A 20,886-nucleotide genomic window follows, 5' to 3' on the forward strand; every position below is an offset into this window, starting at 1 on the left:
ACTCTGCTGACTTCTGCAGGCAGCTGAGACTGCAGTGCTCCTAATGACGACGCTCACATGCCTGGTGCTTAGTTCGGTGTCCGCCAGGATGATGCAGTGACTTGCTCACATGTGTCATCATCTTGCAGGTTATCCCAGATCCTTCACAACGCTTGGTCAAAGCGTTTCTAAGAGTATCAAGCTTGCAAGGACCAATGCGTAAAAGCTTTTTAAGTGTCTTTTTACATAATGTTTACTATTATCCCATTGGCCAAAGTAAGCCATTTGGCCAAGGTCAGATTCAAGGGATGAACAACAGGCTCTCTTTGTACCTGAGAACAGCTACAAAGCCACACTGCAAGGAGACACATGTTCAGGGAGAGGAAGAATGTGTGGCCGTTTCTGCAATCCACCACAGTGAGAAACACCTTGCTTCCTACTCTTTACAGAAGAAAAGCAATAAATTTATTGGTCATAGGAATCTGCCATTTGACCATACTACAGGAATATCTAATTCAAAAAGTTTTTATCACAAGGGAAGGAAATATTTGGATTGTTTTAAAACGTTTAAACTTGCTTCACAAGCCTCGGACAGCCAAAAACTCTAACTTCTAAGGACTGACTTAACATGGATTACAGTTGTATAAATGAGCCTTAGTGTGTGTAGGAATGGCATTAAGAATAGGAATACTGATCATCTTTGCCTTGTCTACAGATTCATAGCCTCTATTAATTACTACCCAGTTTGTAAGGTCCTATATATATGACTTTTTTCCCCTTTCTCTGGACAAGCCAGGTTAACATGTGAGAGAAGTCTCTGTGTTAAGAGCTTTAAAACTTGGAACTGAACTCATACTTAACCTGCAGCCTGACTCAGCAAGTGTTTCAGAAAAGAGCACGTGTGAAACAGCAAAATACAACCAGGGACTCTCAGCATAGCCTGTCTTTTGCATTCTGTATCCAAGCAAAACTCCTGACCTGAAGATCAACTGCAAGGAAAATGGCTTATGTCTTGTGGAGAAGGACTGCCCTAACAGTTCCCTCGCTTGCTGGAGTTTAATAAGATTCTCCCATTGTGTGAATGTGAAACATTTCCTAGGAAAACACATTGGTATATATATCTTTGCCTACCTCTGGAGGATACAAAAAGATTAAAGTCTCTTAAATTTAAAGAAGTTCTGTTCTGACTGGCTTATGAAGACTACTGAGCTTTATAAAGAGCTTGTACAAATCTAAATAAAAAACTAAAGAGGGCTTCCTAGGTGGCGCAGTGGTTAAGAATCCGCCTGCCAATGCAGAGGTCACGGGTTCAATCCCAGCTCTAGGAAGATCCCACATGCAGCGGAGCAACTAAGCCTGTGCGCCCAAAAAAAAAAAAAAAAAAAAAACTAAAGAATTCCCAGAGAAGGAAGGAATTAAACTTTTAATGCTTTAAGTGCACTGGCCCTTTAAGTGGGGATGGGCATAACTACAAGGGGAAAGCAGAAGGGGGATGTTTTGGGTGATGAAACTGTTCTGTTTCAATCCATACATGGGTTAAAAATTTATAAAGCTGGACACCAAATAAAAAACAGTTTTACTATATGGCAATTTTAAAATTAAAAAAAAAAATTTAACCTGTAAATTTTTTTGGAAGGGCCAAATAGCAGTTTTAACTTTCCTTCTTGCCCCGCTGCACAAGCATTCATGAGCCAAAACATCAGTCAGTAGCAGCTATTAACTGCAACTGACCAATTATGTGAGATTCAATTTTACAGCCAAATTGATTCTTTTAAATGTACTCCTGAAAAGAATGACCTCTTTGAGAGAATTGCTCTTATGTTCTTGCCAATTTATATATTTAAAGAAAGAAAGAAAAGAATCACCCTACACCTTCTCCCTATTTTAATTTTTTTAAACATTACTGAGCTAAGTCTTTAATTTCTAGGTAATTCAAGATCCCATCTAACTTTTATACCGCCGGCACTAACTAAAACAGCTCCCCTTAGCTCTTTTTCCACTAGATGGTATGTATACATGGCATGTTTTTCTACCATATTAAGCTATTCAAAAATAATCAAAATATTAAGTGAACTGGATTCCTCACCTGCTCTTTAAGTCTGTGGTAGCAATAGCCAGCTTTACTATAACTTATTCAGAAACCTCTGTGTAGAACATTTACTTGAGCCTTTAAAAATATTCTCTAGTCTTGATGCAGTGGCTTTCAAACTGTGGTCTGCAGGCTGGTCCCAAGGGGAAGGGAGAGGCAGACGTGTCTGGATGAGGCTCGGGCCAGGACAAGGGAGAAGACAGGAGGGCGACTGCTTACGTGTGATTTTACTCCTGGACATTCACCAAGCGCAACTTGGAAGATTCAGGCAGGAGTAGAGAGGATACTGCAGCCCCTCCAGCTTCCCTGAACCATGAGAGCTCCCTGGAAAGAGGTCACACTCACTCTGACCTTCCTCTCCACAGCTCCACATCACCACCTTCCCTATCATGAGACCCAAGTTCCAGCTCCTGTCCTCTTCCCCAGAATAAAAGGACGCTTAAGTCCTGAGAGCAGTGGGTCAGAGGAAAACGACTCTGAGGGGATACTTCGTGCAGTGCTCACAGGATTGTGAAGAATCGCTTCAGCAGCGAAACGAGGCTCCCTGGGTTTCAGACTCAAAGTGACTCGGGTCCACCTTGCTCGTTTTTAGAACGCTCTTTTGCCTCTTAGAGTAAATCTACCAGGAAGAATCACTTTCTCCTATGGGTATGCCATTTCCTACTAGAGCTTTAATAATCATTCAATATTTACTGTACTTTGTGAGCTGAATGAGCGTGAATCAGCCAAACGGAAAGAGACTGCTACAGAAGCCTTCCCTGGTCCACAGGAGAACGAGTGTACTGGCTTCAATGACAAGTGACATGAAGTGAACACAACAAGAACTTGTCCTGTACCTTCTTCTCCTGAGCCTGCTGCTCCTTCTCCATGGTCTTCCTGAGAGTCGCTTCTAGATTCTCTTTCTCTCTGCACACTTCCAGGTAACATTCCTGCACAGCCGCCATCTCCTTATTCACCTGATCTAAGTCAGACCTTGGATACACAAAACCCAGCAACTGAATATAAGGGTGCAGGACAAACAACTTTCTCCTAAACGATGGAATAAGAGAATGTTGTCTCTCCAGCTTCAAGGGCAACTAAACTCTTTCATTCTCACCTAAGTTGCAAGCGAGTCCCCTCATAAACCTCAAAGAGCTGCTGTTTCTCCAAAGCATGCTTTGCTAACAGGCTTTCACGTATTTGGGCTTTCATGGCTTCGTGGTGCTGCTGGTAAGTCCTTTCACACCTAGAAACAGACAGCAGACAAGGAATCTAAGGCCGTGCCCACCGTTACCAGAAACACCAACATGAACTGGTGTCCCTCCCTTCCTTCCCACCCCTTCCTTCTAATGCAAAGTACAGTTAAGGTCAGGTTGGTCTTCCCCAACCAAAAGTGGTAATAATTAGCTTTCAATAGATGATCATATGAGAATCTTCAAAATTTTCTTTCTTCAAATTTTCTAGAGAAAAATTAGAAACCTGGATATGAGAATGCTCCAGTTCCTCAAATAGAGTAAAACAGTCTGTGTTGGGAACTTCTGTTTATAAAAAAACTAATTAAAATAATAGAGGGTGGGGACTTCCTAGGTGGCGCAGTGGGTAAGAATCCGCCTGCCAATGCAGGGGACACGGTTCAATCCCTGCCCCAGGAAGATACCACATGCCACAGTGCAACTAAGCCCATGTGCCACAACTATTGAACCTGAGCTCTAGAGCCCATGCGCCACAACTACTGAGCCCATGTGCCGCAACTACTGAAGCCCACGCACCTAGAGCCCGTGTTCTGCAACAAGAGAGGCCACCGCAGTGAGAAGCCCACGCACCACAATGAAGAGTAGCCCCCACTGGCTGCAACTGGGAAAGCCCATGTGCAGCAACGAAGACCCAACACAGCCAATAAAATAAATTAATTAATTAATTTTAAAAAAAAATAATAATAGAGGGTGTGGTTCCAAAACTCCAAGCCATCTATATTAAACACAAATACTAAAGGAACCAACTCACACGTAAGTTATGTTCCAAAAGTCAGTTTCCAAGTTTATGATTTCGTATTTAGAAGACATATTTCCCTCCCACAGATTTCTTCCTTATAAAAAATAGTTAAGCCATGAAGCTCTACTATTTCAGTGAACTACAGTTTGGATGGTTCTAGAGAACTCAACCCACTACATAACATCATTTCTATGGAAAATGTGTTCCAAATTCTAATTTGAGAAGCCAGGGACTCATCTCCAATTTATGATCTCAGCAGGGAGGGTTCAAACCATCGTTTCTCCTGAATCTTTTTTTGAAGGGCATTAGGGAGAGAGAGACGAGAAAGAACCCAAAGGACAGACATCGGGCCTCTGTCTAGACCTCACCTATCCACAGCTTCTTGTTTATCACGGTCAAAATCTTGTACCATTTGTCTCATTTGATTGCATAAGTCTTGATTTGTATTTCTCAGTTTTCCTTCAGTTTCTTTAAGTTCCTAAATACAAAAGAATAAAGTATTTAGATGAAATAAACATCATCTTTATTGACTAGTCTAATCCCACTTTCTGATATCCTCTCTGCTTTCTCTTTCCCTATAACATTATTTAACATAATATCATTTTCATAATTCTATAAAAGTCTCTTCGTGCCTTATAAGAGTATAGATTCATTTGTCAAGTAGCTTTCTGATAGGAGTAAAGGTTAAAATTTTGTATTTATTTTGAAATATATGAAAACATTCAACCAAAGAAGTACTCACTAACTGATGCTTTATAAGTCTTAGAATACAATAATCTTCCCAAATATTTTACTTTCTGGTAAAGGACTACCTAAGAAGGAAAGAATATCTCTATCAGCCATGCTATTAGAGGAATACTGAATTCCTAGAAAACTAGAGGAATTCCAGAAATCTGGAATTATACCAACTTAACTTCCGATGAAAATATTACCCTATAACCAGTAGTAAAAGGAAATAACTGGAATCCTTTATCACCTGCTAATGTACTTGTCCACTAACTCATATTGCCTCTGTATTTTTGAAAAGTCCTTTGAACGAGGTCATGAGAATTCTCACAAAATAGAGGAAAGTTTTTTAATCACCTGATTTTGTTGCTGCAAAACTTGAATTTCATTTTTAAGTCGCAGAATATCGTCTTTGACAATCATATCGGAAGAGTCAGGCCATATCTGATTAGTCGGTTTTTCCGAGGTATCGGTTTTAGTCTAAATGTTAAAAAGAAGTCAAAAGTATTTCAGGTTTTTAAAAAATGGTAAGCACTAGTTTTGAAATAATTTCATACTTACAAAGAAACAGCAAAAACAGTACAAATAATTTCCATGTACCTTTTATTACTGTCCCCAAATATAACCACAGTACAATTATCAAAACCAGGAAATTAACTAGGATGCAATCCTATTACCCAATCCATAGACCTTATACAAAATTTCCCAATTTTCTTCTAACGTCCTTTTCCTGGTTCAGGATCCAGTCTATAATTCCACGTTGCATTCAGTTGCCGCGTCTCCTCGCATCTGGGACAGCTCTTCAGTCTTTGTCTTTCAAACCCATGACATTTTTGAAGAGTACCTATACTAATCATTTATTTTGCAGGATGTCCCTCAATTTGAGTTTTTCTGATGTTACTTCATTGTTAAATTCAGGTTAGGCATTTTGGGTATGAAAGCCACAGAAGTGATGTGTGCACTTTCTGAGAAACACATGGCATCAATATGCCTTATCACTGGTGACGATCAACTGATGCAGGTTGAAGGTCCTGTCGGCTGCCACCTCCATTGTAAAGTTACTATTTTGCAATTAAGTATTAATATCTTATGGGGAGACACTTTGAGGCTATGCGAACATTCTATTTTTCATCATACTCACACCCACTAGGTTTAGCATCTATTCTATTTCTGCACTTAATCAGTATTAACTCATACATTTTATTCAATAGGTACGCATGATGATAGACTTTGGTAAATTGTTTCCAGAAAGTTCACACAAACGTATGCTGTCAGGTAGTGCAAGAGTCTGTCCAGCTCTCTTTACCTGTAATGGCAGTGATTGTCTTTGAATAATTGTGTTTGATGGGGAAAAGGGTCTCCAACAATTTTTTCATTTGCATTTCTTGTATTGCCATCAGACTGGAACCTCTTACACGCCTTCACTGTTCATTTGTTTTTCATCTTCCCAGATACATGTAACTTTGTATTTCCTCTTACCATCTAAGTGTTTTACCCATTTTTTATAAGTTCTTTGTTCACTGAAAGGAGCAAAGATTTTTTTTTTAATATCTACTCTATTTGACCTGGTGGCTTTATATTTACCTGAACTCTGAGTTCTTGTCTTCAATGTTTAAAAAATATTCTGGGGACTTCCCTAGTGGCTTAGTGGTTAAGAATCTGCCTGCCAATGCAGGGGACTCAGTTTCGAACCCTGGGTTGGGAAGATCCACATGCTGTGGAGCAGCTAAGCCTGTGCGCCACAACTACTGAGCCTGAGCTCTAGAGCCCACGAGCCACAACTACCGAAGCCTGTGCACCTAGAGCCCGTGTTCTGCAGCAAGAGAAGCCATCGCAATGAGAAGCCAGCACACCACAACAAAGAGCAGCCTCGCTCCAAGCAATTAGAGAAAGCCTGCAGGCAGCAATGGAGACCCAACACAGCCAATAAATTAATTAATTAATTAATTAATTAAAAAATTCTGTACCAAGGTTCATTCTACTAATTGGGGAAAAGGGAGGTATGTATATTTCATTCCTACATGGGATGAACACCAAGGCTTTGGCTCAGTCTTCCGGTTTAGTCTTCACTTTCTTCAGAGGGAGACGGCTCCAGTTGCAGACTTTCCCCAGTTCACCTGCCATCATTTCCTAGAAGCCACTGCTCCTGCCCTAATCAGAAGAGAGAGGAGCTAAGAATACCTACCCTGTTAGCTTCTCTCCAGACTTGGGGGTACTAATGAGACTGTAAAGGATTTTACTGGCTCATTAGAATGGCTTTCTTTCTTTTCTTTTTTTTTAACTTAGCCTCTACTTTTTAAAGTTTATGATATTCATTTGTCCTTCCTTCCCCACTGGTGAGTTTATATTACTAAGAATGAAAGTAACATCATACTGATACACTGAAACAACCATCTTCACGGCTAGCTATTACACTCAGTTTTGACATAATTTCACACTCCAGGCACACAGGGACTCAGTACTTGCAGTACTTGTTAGCACAAAACTCTTATGACGATCTTTCAAAAGAGAAGGACCGTTTGAACGCTGCAATAAAATTCTCTCCAAAACTGGAATACTGAAGACGTTATCAAAAAAAACAAGAAAGGTATATACCAACTCTCATGCTATCTTCCTAATTTCTATGTCTCCAAAAATTCTAGCGAGGACCCCTCTTAGTCAGCTACTGAACATTGCCTATCGAGTCCCTTGGAATCAGAGTATGGCTTTAACCACAGCTTGTGGTAAGGTAACGATCTCTATTAAGTAGCAGACACACAAAGGCCTCTGTGTTTTATTTCTGAAGCTTACAAAAAAATTCAGTGTAGATGTGGTCCCTGACGGCTAGTAAGCCAGTCTCGTTTTCCCACGGCCTTCTACCTTAATGGCTCAGTTGTTCAACTGGAATGAACAGCGTAGTATTTGATCCCCCCCAATCACTGCACAGTGCTACGTATGGGCAGACTCCTCACTTTCATCACCTATTATCCTGGAAATGTCATAAAGCAGCACTCCTGTAAACAGTCACATGACACGAAAGTAAAAAAAAAAACTGACTCTCTGTAGTAACTTTAAACTGTTTTATATAAGATGGATAGACACAGATACAAAATGTACTATAAGGTATGTATAAAGCAATAAATATATCAATACCTTTAAAACATTTATGAAACAATCATGCCAAATAAGATTACATAATAAATATTTTTGCTACCCTTCTTAATACATAAAAAGGCTTAAGGATTTTGATGGCCTAGTTCTCTTTAAATAGACATCCAGGGACGTTTAAATTAATATGTTCTCTCTCTTAACATCTCTGTAGCAAGCACAGAAGTTCAACATCATTTCATTAAGCTCGGGCTTTGATGCTAGCTATGGTCATTCTTTCTACAAATCGATATTGAGACATTTAATGATTTTAGCCTCATTAAAGATTTCAGAAGGATTGAGTTTGTATAACATAAACTTCTAGCTTATTTGCTACATCCTCTTACATACTTCTGCTCAAGGTTGAAATGTCCCTTTCCACCTTCCCCCCCTGGATTTGTCCTTCAGGACAGAGATCAAATATTCCCTCCTCACAGACTTCGCTGGGGCTACCTTACTACCCCACCCCTACCCCTAAGCCCAGTTAGTTATTCCTTCCCATAGTACTTTGTAATTAGTATCATTGTTATTACACAAAGTTATATATGTCCATCTCCTTATAGATCTGTAGTATTGACTATTGTAACCATTAACCACATATGGTTACTGGGCACTTGAAATGTGACTTGTCCAAATGTGCAATAAGGAGAAAATACAGGCCAGATTTCAAGGACTTAGCACACACAAAAAATATATAAACCATCTCGTTAATAATTTTATATTGATCACATATTGAGAAGATAATATTTTGTATATACTAGGTTAAATAAACTATATTATTAAAATCAACTTCACCTATTTTACCTTAATGGGACTACCAGAGATTTTAAACTATATATGTGGCATCATTATATTTCCATTGGATACTGAGATTCTAGATTCTAAGATCCTTCATGGAATGGCCATTGTTTCCTTCATCACTGAATCCCACAAAACCTTGCACAGAGTAGCTTAAAAAATAAATAAATTTTTTTAAAAAAAAGCTTAAATTGAATCATTTGCTTTTCCTCCACATACCCTCCAACCCTGCTTTCTGACTTTACAGACTAAATGAAAAGCTCCATTAGAAAAGATGTGGGAAATAAGAGGCAAAGGCGAAGTTTGAAGGTGTCCATCTGCTAATTAGATGACTGTGAACTTCAGTGCTTATTTAAAAACCACCTCTTGATTAAATTACCACTTCCTCTCCCTCTTCCCCATCTAGGAAGAGGGTCAATATGTGTAGTAATTCAGCAGATATTTATTGAGCAAACATGCAGAGAATTATCAAGACAATATTCCCAAGAGATTCCTATATAGTAATCACACGTTGAAGCACAACAGCCATAAGCAGCAAGGGATGTAGTCACCCTTTAAGAAAAACCAAATATAGACTGCTGAGAAATGACTACAGCAAAAGGCTAGCTGGGCGAAAAGAGTGTTCAAAGATGAGCTAGCTCCCTTCGTCATACTGATGAAACAGACTACAGAGTCTGGAGGCAAAGGGAAAGGCTGAAAACAGCACAAGGAATGGCCACCAGAAACTGCCACGCGTATGAAAGTGTAACTGGACAGCAAATGCCACTGGTAATTTCAATATAGAACAAAGAAAGCACCAAGATACCTGAGCTAAGGTTCAGACTCAAAATCCGGTTGCTACTCTTAGCACGCTCTCACCAAAATGCTCATTAAACTAATCAACTCTAATCTAACACAAGTTTTGATCCCCATCCTTTATAAGAAACATATGGAAAAAGTTAAAACAGCTTGATTTAAAGATGTTAAATGTGCTGGGGGGGGAAGTACATTCTTCCATTTCTCATTTAGTTATTAACACTGAAGTCAACGTGCTCATCAAACGTAGTTACTCAGAGGAAAGAACCAAACCCGGCAGGGCTTTCACAGTGAAAACACACTATTATTTCTGGAAAGCAAACTAGGCACGATTAAAATTCCATAATAATAAGCACCAGAGAACATCTTGCACACTTTGCTTTAATAGGACTGTTTTAATGAATACAACTCCTAGCTTAAAGGATCAGGAGATAAAACAGTACCAAAGTAGGAAGTAAAGTATTATTTCCATCCAGGAGAAAAAGGAATACACTACCTACATTTCATTTTTCACCTTCGCTTTCCTCTTTGTTCCTAGGTCTACTGGGAATAGAAATGATTTGGGATTTAGAAATAGAGAAGGGTGAAAAAGGCAGCTGTAAGAGAAGGGCAACCCTAAAGATCTCTGACAGCATGATCTTGGAGAAATAATCTTGACCTGTTTATTAGTCCAGTGTTGTAGTTTCAATTTGCCCAAAGACTGACTCTCACCTCAGAAGGGTCACAGATTCCTCCAGCTTTGCTTTCCTCATCTATATAGCAAAGACACTAACTGAAGGATATAAAGGTGGATTTCAAGGACTCTGACATACCTAATTCCATGCCTTTCCCACCTGTAAGACCACCACCATAGAATTTTTTTTAATGTAGAATGACTATTATTTTAAGAACATGGGCCAGAGAAATCTCAGACAAAATGCTAGAGGATTTCCCTATGGAGAATTTAACTAGATTTTAAAACACTATGGTACAAGCCAACCTTGAGGAAATGCAGACATTTGTTATGTAGAATGCTTCCATGGATTTGTGGTTAAGGAATTTTATCTAATTGGTATCTCACTTACTAGGTACCAAGAGTAACCAGAAAGTATATCCCTTTAAGTGGCATTTCCTTCTTTAAAGTTTACTTATAAAAAAAGTCAAATGGGGAATTCCCTGGTGGTCCAGTGGTTAGGACTCCATGCTTCCACTGCAGGGGTTGCAGGTTTGATCCTTGACTGGGGAACTAAGATCCTGCATGCCCTATGGTGCGACCAAAAATAAAATAGAATAAAATAAAGTCATTTGCGAAAGGAAGAAAGAAAGAAAGAAGGAAGGAAGGAAGGAAAGAGAGAGAGAGAGAGGGAGAGAGAAAGAAAGAAAGAAAGAAAAAGAAAGAAAGAAAGAAAGAAAGAAAGAAAGGAAGGAAGGAAGGAAGAAAAGGGAGGGAGGGAGGGAAAGAAGGAAGGAAGGAAACATTCTGCCTTAAAAAAAATTAAAGTCAAATGAATCCCTGAAAGACAAAGGTTTAATTTAAATGTGAAAATTGTAAGCATTTTCTTTATTAAGTCTTGAAAAACAGCTCTTTAGCTTTACAAACTCTACCTCAGTGCTTTTTTCATCCTTCTCCACTTGGAGATCTTCGATTTTCTTACGGCAGTTTTTGAGATCGTTTTGTAACTGAGACACCAGACGACGTTTCACAGAGTTGCTACCCAGCAAACGCTGCATCTCTGCTTTCAGCTTCAGAATGACCTCGTCTTTGGAAAGCTGTTCATCTGGGTCTTCCTGCTGTACAATGCTAAGAGAAAAATTATCATATTTAAGGTTAAATCAAGTAACAAATCAAGCATGGCTATTCCTTAAAAGCAACTAACTGCAGGAGTAACCATGTTTTGTAACCCATAAAACTATATACTGGTATTTCAAAAACAATTTTAAGCTTGGTTATACACAGGATATGGCCTTTGACACATCCCCAAATACAGAAATAAGTTTATTCATAGGAAGACCATTATTTTTTTTAAAGATTGATTGATTGATTGATTTTTGGCTGCATTGGGTCTTTGTTGCTGTGCATGGGCTTTCTCTAGTTGTGGCAAGCAGGGCCAACTCTTCATTGCGGTGTGAAGGCTTCTCATTGTGGTGGCTTCTCTAGTTGAGGAGCTTGGGCTCTAGACATGCGGGCTTCAGTAGTTGCAGCATGAGGGCTCAGTAGTTGTGGCTCATGGGGTCTAGAGAGCAGGTTCAGTAGTTGTGGCACATGTGCTTAGCTGCTCCACAGCATGTGGGATCTTCCTGAACCAGGGCTCAAAACCGTGTCCCCTGCACTGGCAGGCAGATTCTTAACCACTGCACCACCAGAGAAGTTCCCATAGGGGGACCATTCTTAAGCTTAGTCCTGCTGCCTCACTGAAAGTTCAACCATATGAACTTCAGTATGACATTCATTTTTATTTTGGTAAATTGCATGCTATATATACATGTCCTTCATTACTCCAAGAGAAACAAAGTGAAAATAAAGGAAGAAATGAATAGTAACACACTAGCCATCCTAACCAACAATTCCTGTATCTCTTCTGCTAAAACACAAGTCCAGGTGGATATATGAGCAACTAGAAGGAAAAAATAACAAAAATAAATGTCATGCTAATTAAATCCCCACTTTAGTTTGTCAATAAATTTAAAAATTGGAATGAGTAATTCTGTTCCTCGCCATATTGGATTAAAAGGAACAGATTTATCTTCCTGTCTTAAAAAACTAGAAAACCAAATAAAATATATGAAATGGTGGTGTTCAATCATTAGAAAACAGGCAGCACAGCATAGTGATCCGTGAGAAAAGGAAAACAAATAAGGTAAGCCCTATAATTGCTGCAGCTTTCTGCCTGGAGAATTTCCAGGCTGTAACACAGAAAGAAGAAACCCAGAGAGTCTAGCAGCCTCACTGAGCTGCAGAATTCAGTATGGGGAGACCGAAATTGCTAGAATCTGAGGAGGAAAACACTGTGGGAAAGGTAGCTACACAGAAGGAGCGCTCTGGACATCTGTGGATACATGTGAGAAAATTACCTCAAGGCCAGGAGAAAAAGCCATAGGAAAATGAACCATAGTGGAAAGACTTCCTAATTCACAGAGCATCAAATAGTGCCTCAGTAATAAGGGTAAATTAGCCCCAGATTAAAGGCTGCTCTAAATCTGATCTAACAAAGCCTACAAAGAAGTCCTCAAAGGATCAAATGAATTCCAGGTAACTTAAGTGTGTCAAAGAAAAAGAATAATATCAATATTTTTTAGAATACAATGAAGTCCAACATCTAAAGCATAAAATCTGAAATGTCCAGGATCCAATCAAAATTTAAACCATGCAAATAAAGCAGGAAAGAAAAATATGAATCATAACCAGGAGAAACTGACCTGGAATGACACAGGCAGTACAACTAATTAAGTATATTTCATATGTTCAAGAAGGTAGAGAAAAAAACATGAAAACAATGAGGAGAGAAATGGGAGACTTTGTGCCCCAAATTGGACCTACAGAGACAAAAAATTAAAATATCTGAAAAAATATACATACTGGATGAGACTAACAGCATATTTAATATAGTAGAAGAAAAGATCCATGGACATAAAGACATAGCAAATTTAAACACACAGAGAAAGAAGACCAGAAATACACAGAGCATATTAAGTTTTCTAACCTAATTGTAGTTAAGTTCCAGAAGAAGAGTGGGGAGAGGATAGGAAAAATATTTGAAAAAATAATAACCAAAATTTTTCTATTTGATGAAAATTAAAACCCCATAAAGCTCAATAAATCTCAAGCATAAAAAACATGGAGAAAACCACTGTAAGTTATATCAACATCAAATTGCTAAAACCAATGATAAAGAGAGAGTGCAGGAAAATTCCTGGGGAAGAAAGGACCAGAGAAAGGAATTCTGGATTCTGTGTATAAACAAGTCTCAGTGTAAACCCTGAACTATGCATGCACAGAACAGACCCTCAAACCAGCAAAGATTTGCAGAATTTAACTGAAATCTGAACCACACACACACGTCTCCCACTGACTAACCTTTGAGAGGTACATACACAAAACAGATTCAAACCAATGTGACAAAGGCTTGGAAAAATTATCTAAGATTTGAAACACCCATATAAGTCTCTATACAACATAAAAATCACAATGTCTAGTATACAATCTAAAATTACTCAACATAACACTAACAAGGAAAATCCAAACGCTGGAACTATCACAAAGAGTTTTAAAAATTTAAAGCAGCTGATATCTATGCTTTATGAGGAAAGGAAACATTTGAAATGAATGACAAGTTAGGAATTCTGAACAGACAAATAAAAACTTTAAAAGGACCAAATGGAAATTTTATCATTGAAAAATACAATACCTAAAGGTTAAAAACAAACAAACAAAAAAATCACCTCACTGGACAGACTCAATAGAATAGAAATGACAGAGGAAAGAATGAGTGGACTTGAAAATAGTCCAATAGCAGTCATCTAATATGAAAACTGGAAGAAAAAAAAAATGAACAGTGTCTCAGGGAACTGTGGGACAATATAAAGAGATTTAACAGTAAGTGTGATTGGAGAACTAGGAGAGGAGAAAGAGATGGGGCAGAAAAAATATTTGAAGAAATAATGGTCAACATTTTCACAAATTTGGTAAAAGACATAATAAATTTACATTTTCAAGAAGCTCAGTGAACCCCAAATAGAATAAACTGAAAGAAAAAACACACTTAGACACATCGTAATCAAAGTGCTAAAAACTAAAAACAAAGAAACAAAATCTTGAAAACCACAGGAGAAAAACTACACATTACATACAGAAACCATGACTCAAATAACAATAGATTTCTCTTCAGAAACCACTGAGGCCAGAGACAGTGGAAGAGCATATCTTTAAAGTGCTGAAATAAAAGAACAGTTGACCCAGAATTCTATAATCAGCAAACACAAGGACATTTTCATATAAGGAAACTAAGAATTTGTTGCCAACAGACATGCTCTGGAAGAAATGCCAGAGGAGATTCTTCAGCTAAAGGGAAATGATATCTACCAAAGGGAAATCTCTACACTGAAAACTGCTAAACATTACTGAGAGAAACTGAAGAGGACCTAAATAAAGACAGAAGTGTAGCATGCACGTTCAGAAATTGGAAAACTCAGTGTCTTTAATTTCCCCAGCTCTATTGAGGTATAATTGACAAATAGCAATATCTTAAGATGTCAATTCTCCCAAAATTGATCTATAGATTCAACACATTTCAAATTAAAATTCCAGAGGACATTTTTTGTAGAAGTTGACAAGCTAATCATAAAATTTACTTTGAAATGCAAAGAATTTAGAATAGCCAAAACAATTTTGAAAATAACAAAGTTGAAGGATGTGTCCAACCCATTTCAAAACTATAAAGCTATAGTATCAAGACTGTTAATACCACCAAAAGGATCATTGGAACAAAATGGAGTGTACAGAAATAGGCCCACAAACATACCGTCACCTGATTATCAACAAAGATACCAAGGCAATACAATTGGGAAAGAAAAGTTTTTCTGACAAAAGGGATTAGATCAACTGGATATTGGAATGAAAAAAAATAAACATCCTTCCCTCACACTATACTAAAAAATTAACTCATAATGGATCACAGATGTAAATAAAAAAGCTAAAACTATCAAATTTCTAAACTCATAACAAAATTTTTGTAACACTGAGTTACAATAATACACAAAAATCATGAACTATAAATGAGGCAATTGATAAATTTGAATTCATAAAAACTTAAATTTTTGCTCTTCAAAAGATACCATTAAGAAAACGACAGATCAGAGAGTGGAGGAAAATATTCACAACACATATCAGACAAAGGGCTTGTATCCTAAAATATATGAAGACCAAACAATATATACAAATGGCAATTAAGCACATCAAGAAAAAAGGAGGACTTCCTAGGTGGCGCAGTGGTTAAGAATCCGCCTGACAATGCAGAGGTCACGGGTTCGATCCCAGCTCCAGGAAGATCCCACATGCCACGGAGCAACTAAGCCCGTGTGCCAAAAAAAAAAAAAAAAAAAAAAGAAAAAAGGAGAGCGATGTATATCAAAAGACGTTTAACTGTATTAGTCATTAGGGAAATACAAATTAAAACCACAATGAGATATCACTAGACACACACTAGAAGTGCTCAAATTTTAAAAGATTGGCTATCAAGTTTTAACAATGGCATAGAACAACTGAAACTCTCAGACATTGCTTCTCGGAATGTAAAATGGTACAACCACTTTGGAAAAGCATTTATACTATTGCTATCTAAATAAAGTAAAATAGAGGAACTCTAATGTAACCATAAAAAGAAAGCAATTTGGGACTTCCCTGGTGGCACAGTGGTTAAGAATCCACCTGCCAATGCAGGGGACACGATTTCGATCCCTGGTCGGGGAAGATCCGACATGCCATGGAGCAACCAAGCCCATACACCACAACTACTGAGCCCACACGCTGCAACTACTGAAGCCCATGTGCCTAGAGCCAATGCTCCGCAACAAGAGAAGCCACCACAATGAGAAGCCTGCACACAACGAAGAGTAGCCCCCACTCTCTGCAACAAGAGAAAGCCCATGCACAGCAACAAAGACCCAATGTTGCCAACAAATAAATAAATAAATTGTTTAAAGGAAAAAAAAAAAGCAATTTTTAACATAAGTGGGAAGGAAGAGGTAAAATTATCTCCATTAGCAGATGATATGATTATATCTAAAAAACCTCAACTCTAACAGAAAAACTACTACAAACAATAAGAGAATTAGAAGGCAACAGGTTATAACACAAAATATAGAAATAATATATAAAAACAATACTCAGAAAAAATAATGGAAAGAACTTGCCATTCACTATTGGAAAATAAAATACCTAGGCATCAATTAACAAGAATTGTGCAAAATCTAAATGTGAAAAACTTCAAAACACTCTTGAAAGATAAAAATAGATTTAAGCAAATGAAAAGATATGCTATATCCCTAAATAAGTAAATTCAACACTATAAAGATATCAATTCTCCCTGGGTTAATATATATACTTAATATGATCCCAGTAAAAATATTATCAGGATTTCTTTTCTGGAACAGAACAAGTTAAATATAAAGTTCATTTGGAAGTGTAAATGAGCAAGAATAATCAGGAAAACCCTAGGAACAGCAATTCTAGACAGATGGTAAAACTAAAGTATAAGGCAAAGCAATAAAGCTTTTAGAAGGCAGCATAAGAGAATAGCTTCATGACCCTGGAGTAAGGAAAGGTTTCTTAAAGGGACTACAAAAAGCGTTAGCCATGAAGATGGATAAACCTGACTAAAGTTTAAAATCTTCCATTCATCAAGATACATTAAAAGGTTAAAAAGGCAAGCCACAGGGGAGAGAGAGAAGTGGGTGAAAGAAGACATTTGCAACACACATAACCATCAAAGAGCTCTTATCTAGAACAGACATTAAAAAATAAAAACTCCTATACATCAACAGAACAGCAAAAACTGAGAAGAGACACGAACACACACACACACGCACCGCCCACACACCATACCCAAGTCACCAACAAACAAAAGAAACATACTTTTTTAATGGAGCTCAATCTCATTAATAATCTGGGAGAATGCAAATAAAGACCACAATAAAATATCACTACACATTAAGTGGCTAAAACTAAAAGACTGACAATATCAAGTAACAGCAAGAAGACAGAGCAATTACAACTTTCAAACACTTCTGGTGAGGATATAAACTGGCACAACTACTTTGGAAAACAGCTTGGCACTACCTATTCAAGTTGAAACACAAGTACTACAAGCAATTTCACTTCTAAGTGTATACCCAACAGAAATGTGTGCACACTGTGCCAGGAAATAACATTAAGAATCTATGGTCAGTAAAGCAAAATAACAGTATTGACATATATACACTACCAAATGTAAAGCAGATAGCTAGTAGGAAGCTGCTGCATAAAACAGGGAGGTCAACTTGATGATGGGCAATGACTTAGAGGGCTGGGATAGGAAGGGTGGGAGAGAGTCTCGGGAGGGAGGGGATATGGGGATATACGTATAAATACAGATGATTCACTTTGTTGTACAGCAAATACTGGCACAATAAAGTAAAGCAATTATATTCCAATACAGAGCTTTAAGAAAAAAAAAAAGATTCTATGGTCAGTAGAATGGAAAATAAACTGTGGAATATTCATACAAATAAAGATACACACACACATATTTACATATATAAGTGAATGAGCTACAGCTACCCACTATAAGTTTCACAAACAAAATTTTGGTGAAGAAAATCTACAGAACCTGTATCTATGAAAAACTCACAACCAGAATTCATGCTTAATGGAGCATGACTGAATACTGCCTTGTGAAATCAGGAGCGAGACAAGGATGCCTGCTCTTGCCACTTCTATTCAACACTGTACTAGAGATTCCAGCTAAAACAGTTAGTCAAGAAAAAGAAATGAAAGGCATCCAGGTTGGGAAGAAAGAAGTAAAACTACCTCTATTTTCAGATGACATGATCTTAAATATAAAAGATCCTAAGGAATCCACTAAAAAACTATCTGAACTAATTAAGTTCAGCAATGTGGCAGGATATAAGATCAATACACAAAATCAACTCTATTTCTATACACTAGCAGTGAACTGCCTGAAAATAAAACTAAGAAAACAATCCAGCAAAAAACAATAGCCAAGAGAATAAAATACTTTGGAGTAAATTTAACAAAGACATATGACTAGTACACTGAAAACCACAAAATTATAAAAGTATATGGCTGGTACACTGAAAGAAATAAAAGAAGACCTAAATAAATGGAAAAACATCCTGTGTTCAGGGATCATAACATGATACTGTTCTATAGATTCCATACAACCCCTATCAAAATCTCAGCTGTGGGACTTCCCTGGTGGTGCAGTGGTTAAGAAGCTGCCTGCCAATGCAGGGGACATGGGTTCAAGCCCTGGTCCAGGAAGATCCCACATGCCACAGAGCAACTAAGCCTGAGCACCACAACACCTGAGCCTGCACTCTAGAGCCCTTGGGCCACAACTACCGAGCCCGTGTGCCACAACTACTGAAGCCCGCACGCCTAGAGCCCATGCTCCGCAACAACAGAAGCCACCACAGTGAAAAGCCTGAGCACTGCAACAAAGAGTAGCCCCTGCTCGCCGCAACTAGAGAAAGCCCATGCACAGCAACAAAGATCCAACAACACAGCCATAAAAAAATTTAAAAATAAATAAGTTTATAAAAAAAGAAAAAAAAATCTCAGCCGGTTTCTTCGTGGAAATTGACAAACTGATCCTAAAATTCATATGGAAATGAAAGAGACCCAGATTAGCCAAAGAAATCCTGAAAAAGGAGAACAAATTTAGAAGACTCACACTTTCCAATTTCAAAAGTTACTACAAAGATACAGCAATCTATAGGCAGCATGGTACTAGCATAAGGACATATAGATTACTGGAATAAAACTGAGAGCCCAGAAATAAAACCTCACATTCACAGTTAATAGATTTTTGACAAGGGTGCCAAAACAATTTAATGGAAAATAGTCTTTTCAAGAAATGGTATGAAACAACTGACTATCCACATGCAAAAGAATGAAGTTAGACCCCTACCTCATATCATATGCAAAAATTAATTCAAAATAGATCTCAAGACCTAATGTAAGAGATAAAACTCTTAGAAGAAAACATCAGTATAAATCTTCAGAATCCTGGATTAGAGAATGGTTTCTTAGATACCAAAAGCACAAGCAACCAAAGAAAAAATACATAAGTTGGACTTTATAAAATTAAAGATGTTTGTGCTTCAAAGGATGATATCAACAAAATGGAAAGCCAACCCACTGAACAGGAGAAAATATATGCAAATCATATATATGACAAGGAACTTAAATTCGGAATATATAAGAGCACTTAAAGCTAAACAATAAAAAAAAAAAGCCCAATTTTAAAATGGGGAAAAGAGGTGAACAGACATTTCTCCAAAGAAAATATACAATGGCCAACAAACACACGAAAAGGTGTTCGACATAATTAGCCATCGAGTAAAACCACATCATTAGCAAATTACCACAATGAGAAACCATTCCACACCCACCAGGAAACTGTAACTTTTTAAATGGAAAATAACAAGTGCTTATGAGGATATGAAAAAATCGAAACCCTCATTCGTTGGCAGTGACAATGTAAAATGGTGCAGCCACTTTGAAAAACTGACCGTTTTTCAAAATGCTAAACGTAGGGTGGTAGTTCCATGGGAATTCATTTTAAAATTATGCATTAAGCTATACACTTATGTTTCATACACTCTTCTTTATGTGTTATACTTCACAATTTTAAAAGGTTTAAAAGGTAAAATAAAACTATAAAAAGTACTAGAAAAATACCAGAATCATAAGGGAAAAATTGATGGATAAATAGGAAGAGTGACAACCCTCAACAATGGCTAGGGTACAGAGAAATAGGTGCTATCACATGACATGGGTAATAACACAAACTACAGCATTGCTTGACAACACTGGTATCGAAAGCCTCAAACACTCATACTCTTTAACAAGAATATTCACCCGCATCTTAATGAAATAACCAAAGACATGACTAAACACCTGACTGCAAGTATGCTTATAATACTGCATTAGTTATAGTTTAAAAAATTTTAAAGTGTATTATTAACTAAACTATGGTTCATTCATCCATATATTCACTAGCATTTACAATGTTTACTGACATCTAAAGATTTCAGAATGTACTAAGTTAAAAGGCACATTATAAAGTAATATATTCAATAGTATTTTATCCTTTAGAAACCTACAAAACAGATAACGTGGAAGTTAATACCAAAATGTTAATAGCAGTTTTCTTCATGGGAGGTGAAGTAAGATTATGGGTGCTTTTAATCCATATTTTCTAATTTTTTCATAATAAGAGAAAAAGCTACTTTTGAAAAGAAATAAATAGCTGAAAATCCCCTACTGACGATGGTGTCAGCAGCTAGGTCCCGGGGACTATGAAGCGTGATTCCAACTTTGGACCTGAGCACCGCCTGGGACCTGGGCTGAGAGAGCCAGCATGTCTCAGTGGAATCAAGTCCAACAGTCAGAAACAAAATTTTTGGAGCAAGTTGATCAATTCTATGATGACAATTTTCCTATGGAAATTCAGCATCTGTTGGCCCAGTGGACTGAAAATCAAGACTGGGAGGCAGCAACTAACAATGAAACCATGGCAACAATTTTTCTTCAAAACTTGTTAAAACAACTGGATGAACAGTTAGGTCACGTTTCCAAACAGAAAAATCTGCTTTTAATACACAATCTAAAAAGAATTAGGAAAGTCCTTCAGATCTTTATT

General features: G+C 37.5%; 1 protein-coding gene across 9 annotated transcripts in view; it reads right to left on the reverse strand.

Moving 5' to 3' along the window:
* Positions 1 to 20,886, reverse strand: part of CEP152 (centrosomal protein 152) — a 91,228-nt gene that overhangs the window by 33,838 nt on the left and 36,504 nt on the right. For all 9 annotated transcript variants that reach the window (XM_057724530.1, XM_057724535.1, XM_057724533.1 and 6 more), the window contains 5 exons: positions 11,069 to 11,264; positions 5,123 to 5,245; positions 4,408 to 4,517; positions 3,165 to 3,293; positions 2,905 to 3,040 (listed from right to left, as the gene is read on the reverse strand). In XM_057724530.1, coding sequence (XP_057580513.1) covers positions 2,905 to 3,040; positions 3,165 to 3,293; positions 4,408 to 4,517; positions 5,123 to 5,245; positions 11,069 to 11,264 — 694 coding nt within the window. The remainder of the gene's footprint in view (positions 1 to 2,904; positions 3,041 to 3,164; positions 3,294 to 4,407; positions 4,518 to 5,122; positions 5,246 to 11,068; positions 11,265 to 20,886) is intronic.

This window comes from Hippopotamus amphibius, chromosome 2 (genome assembly GCF_030028045.1).
Source record: "Hippopotamus amphibius kiboko isolate mHipAmp2 chromosome 2, mHipAmp2.hap2, whole genome shotgun sequence".
Classification (NCBI taxonomy): domain Eukaryota; kingdom Metazoa; phylum Chordata; class Mammalia; order Artiodactyla; family Hippopotamidae; genus Hippopotamus; species Hippopotamus amphibius.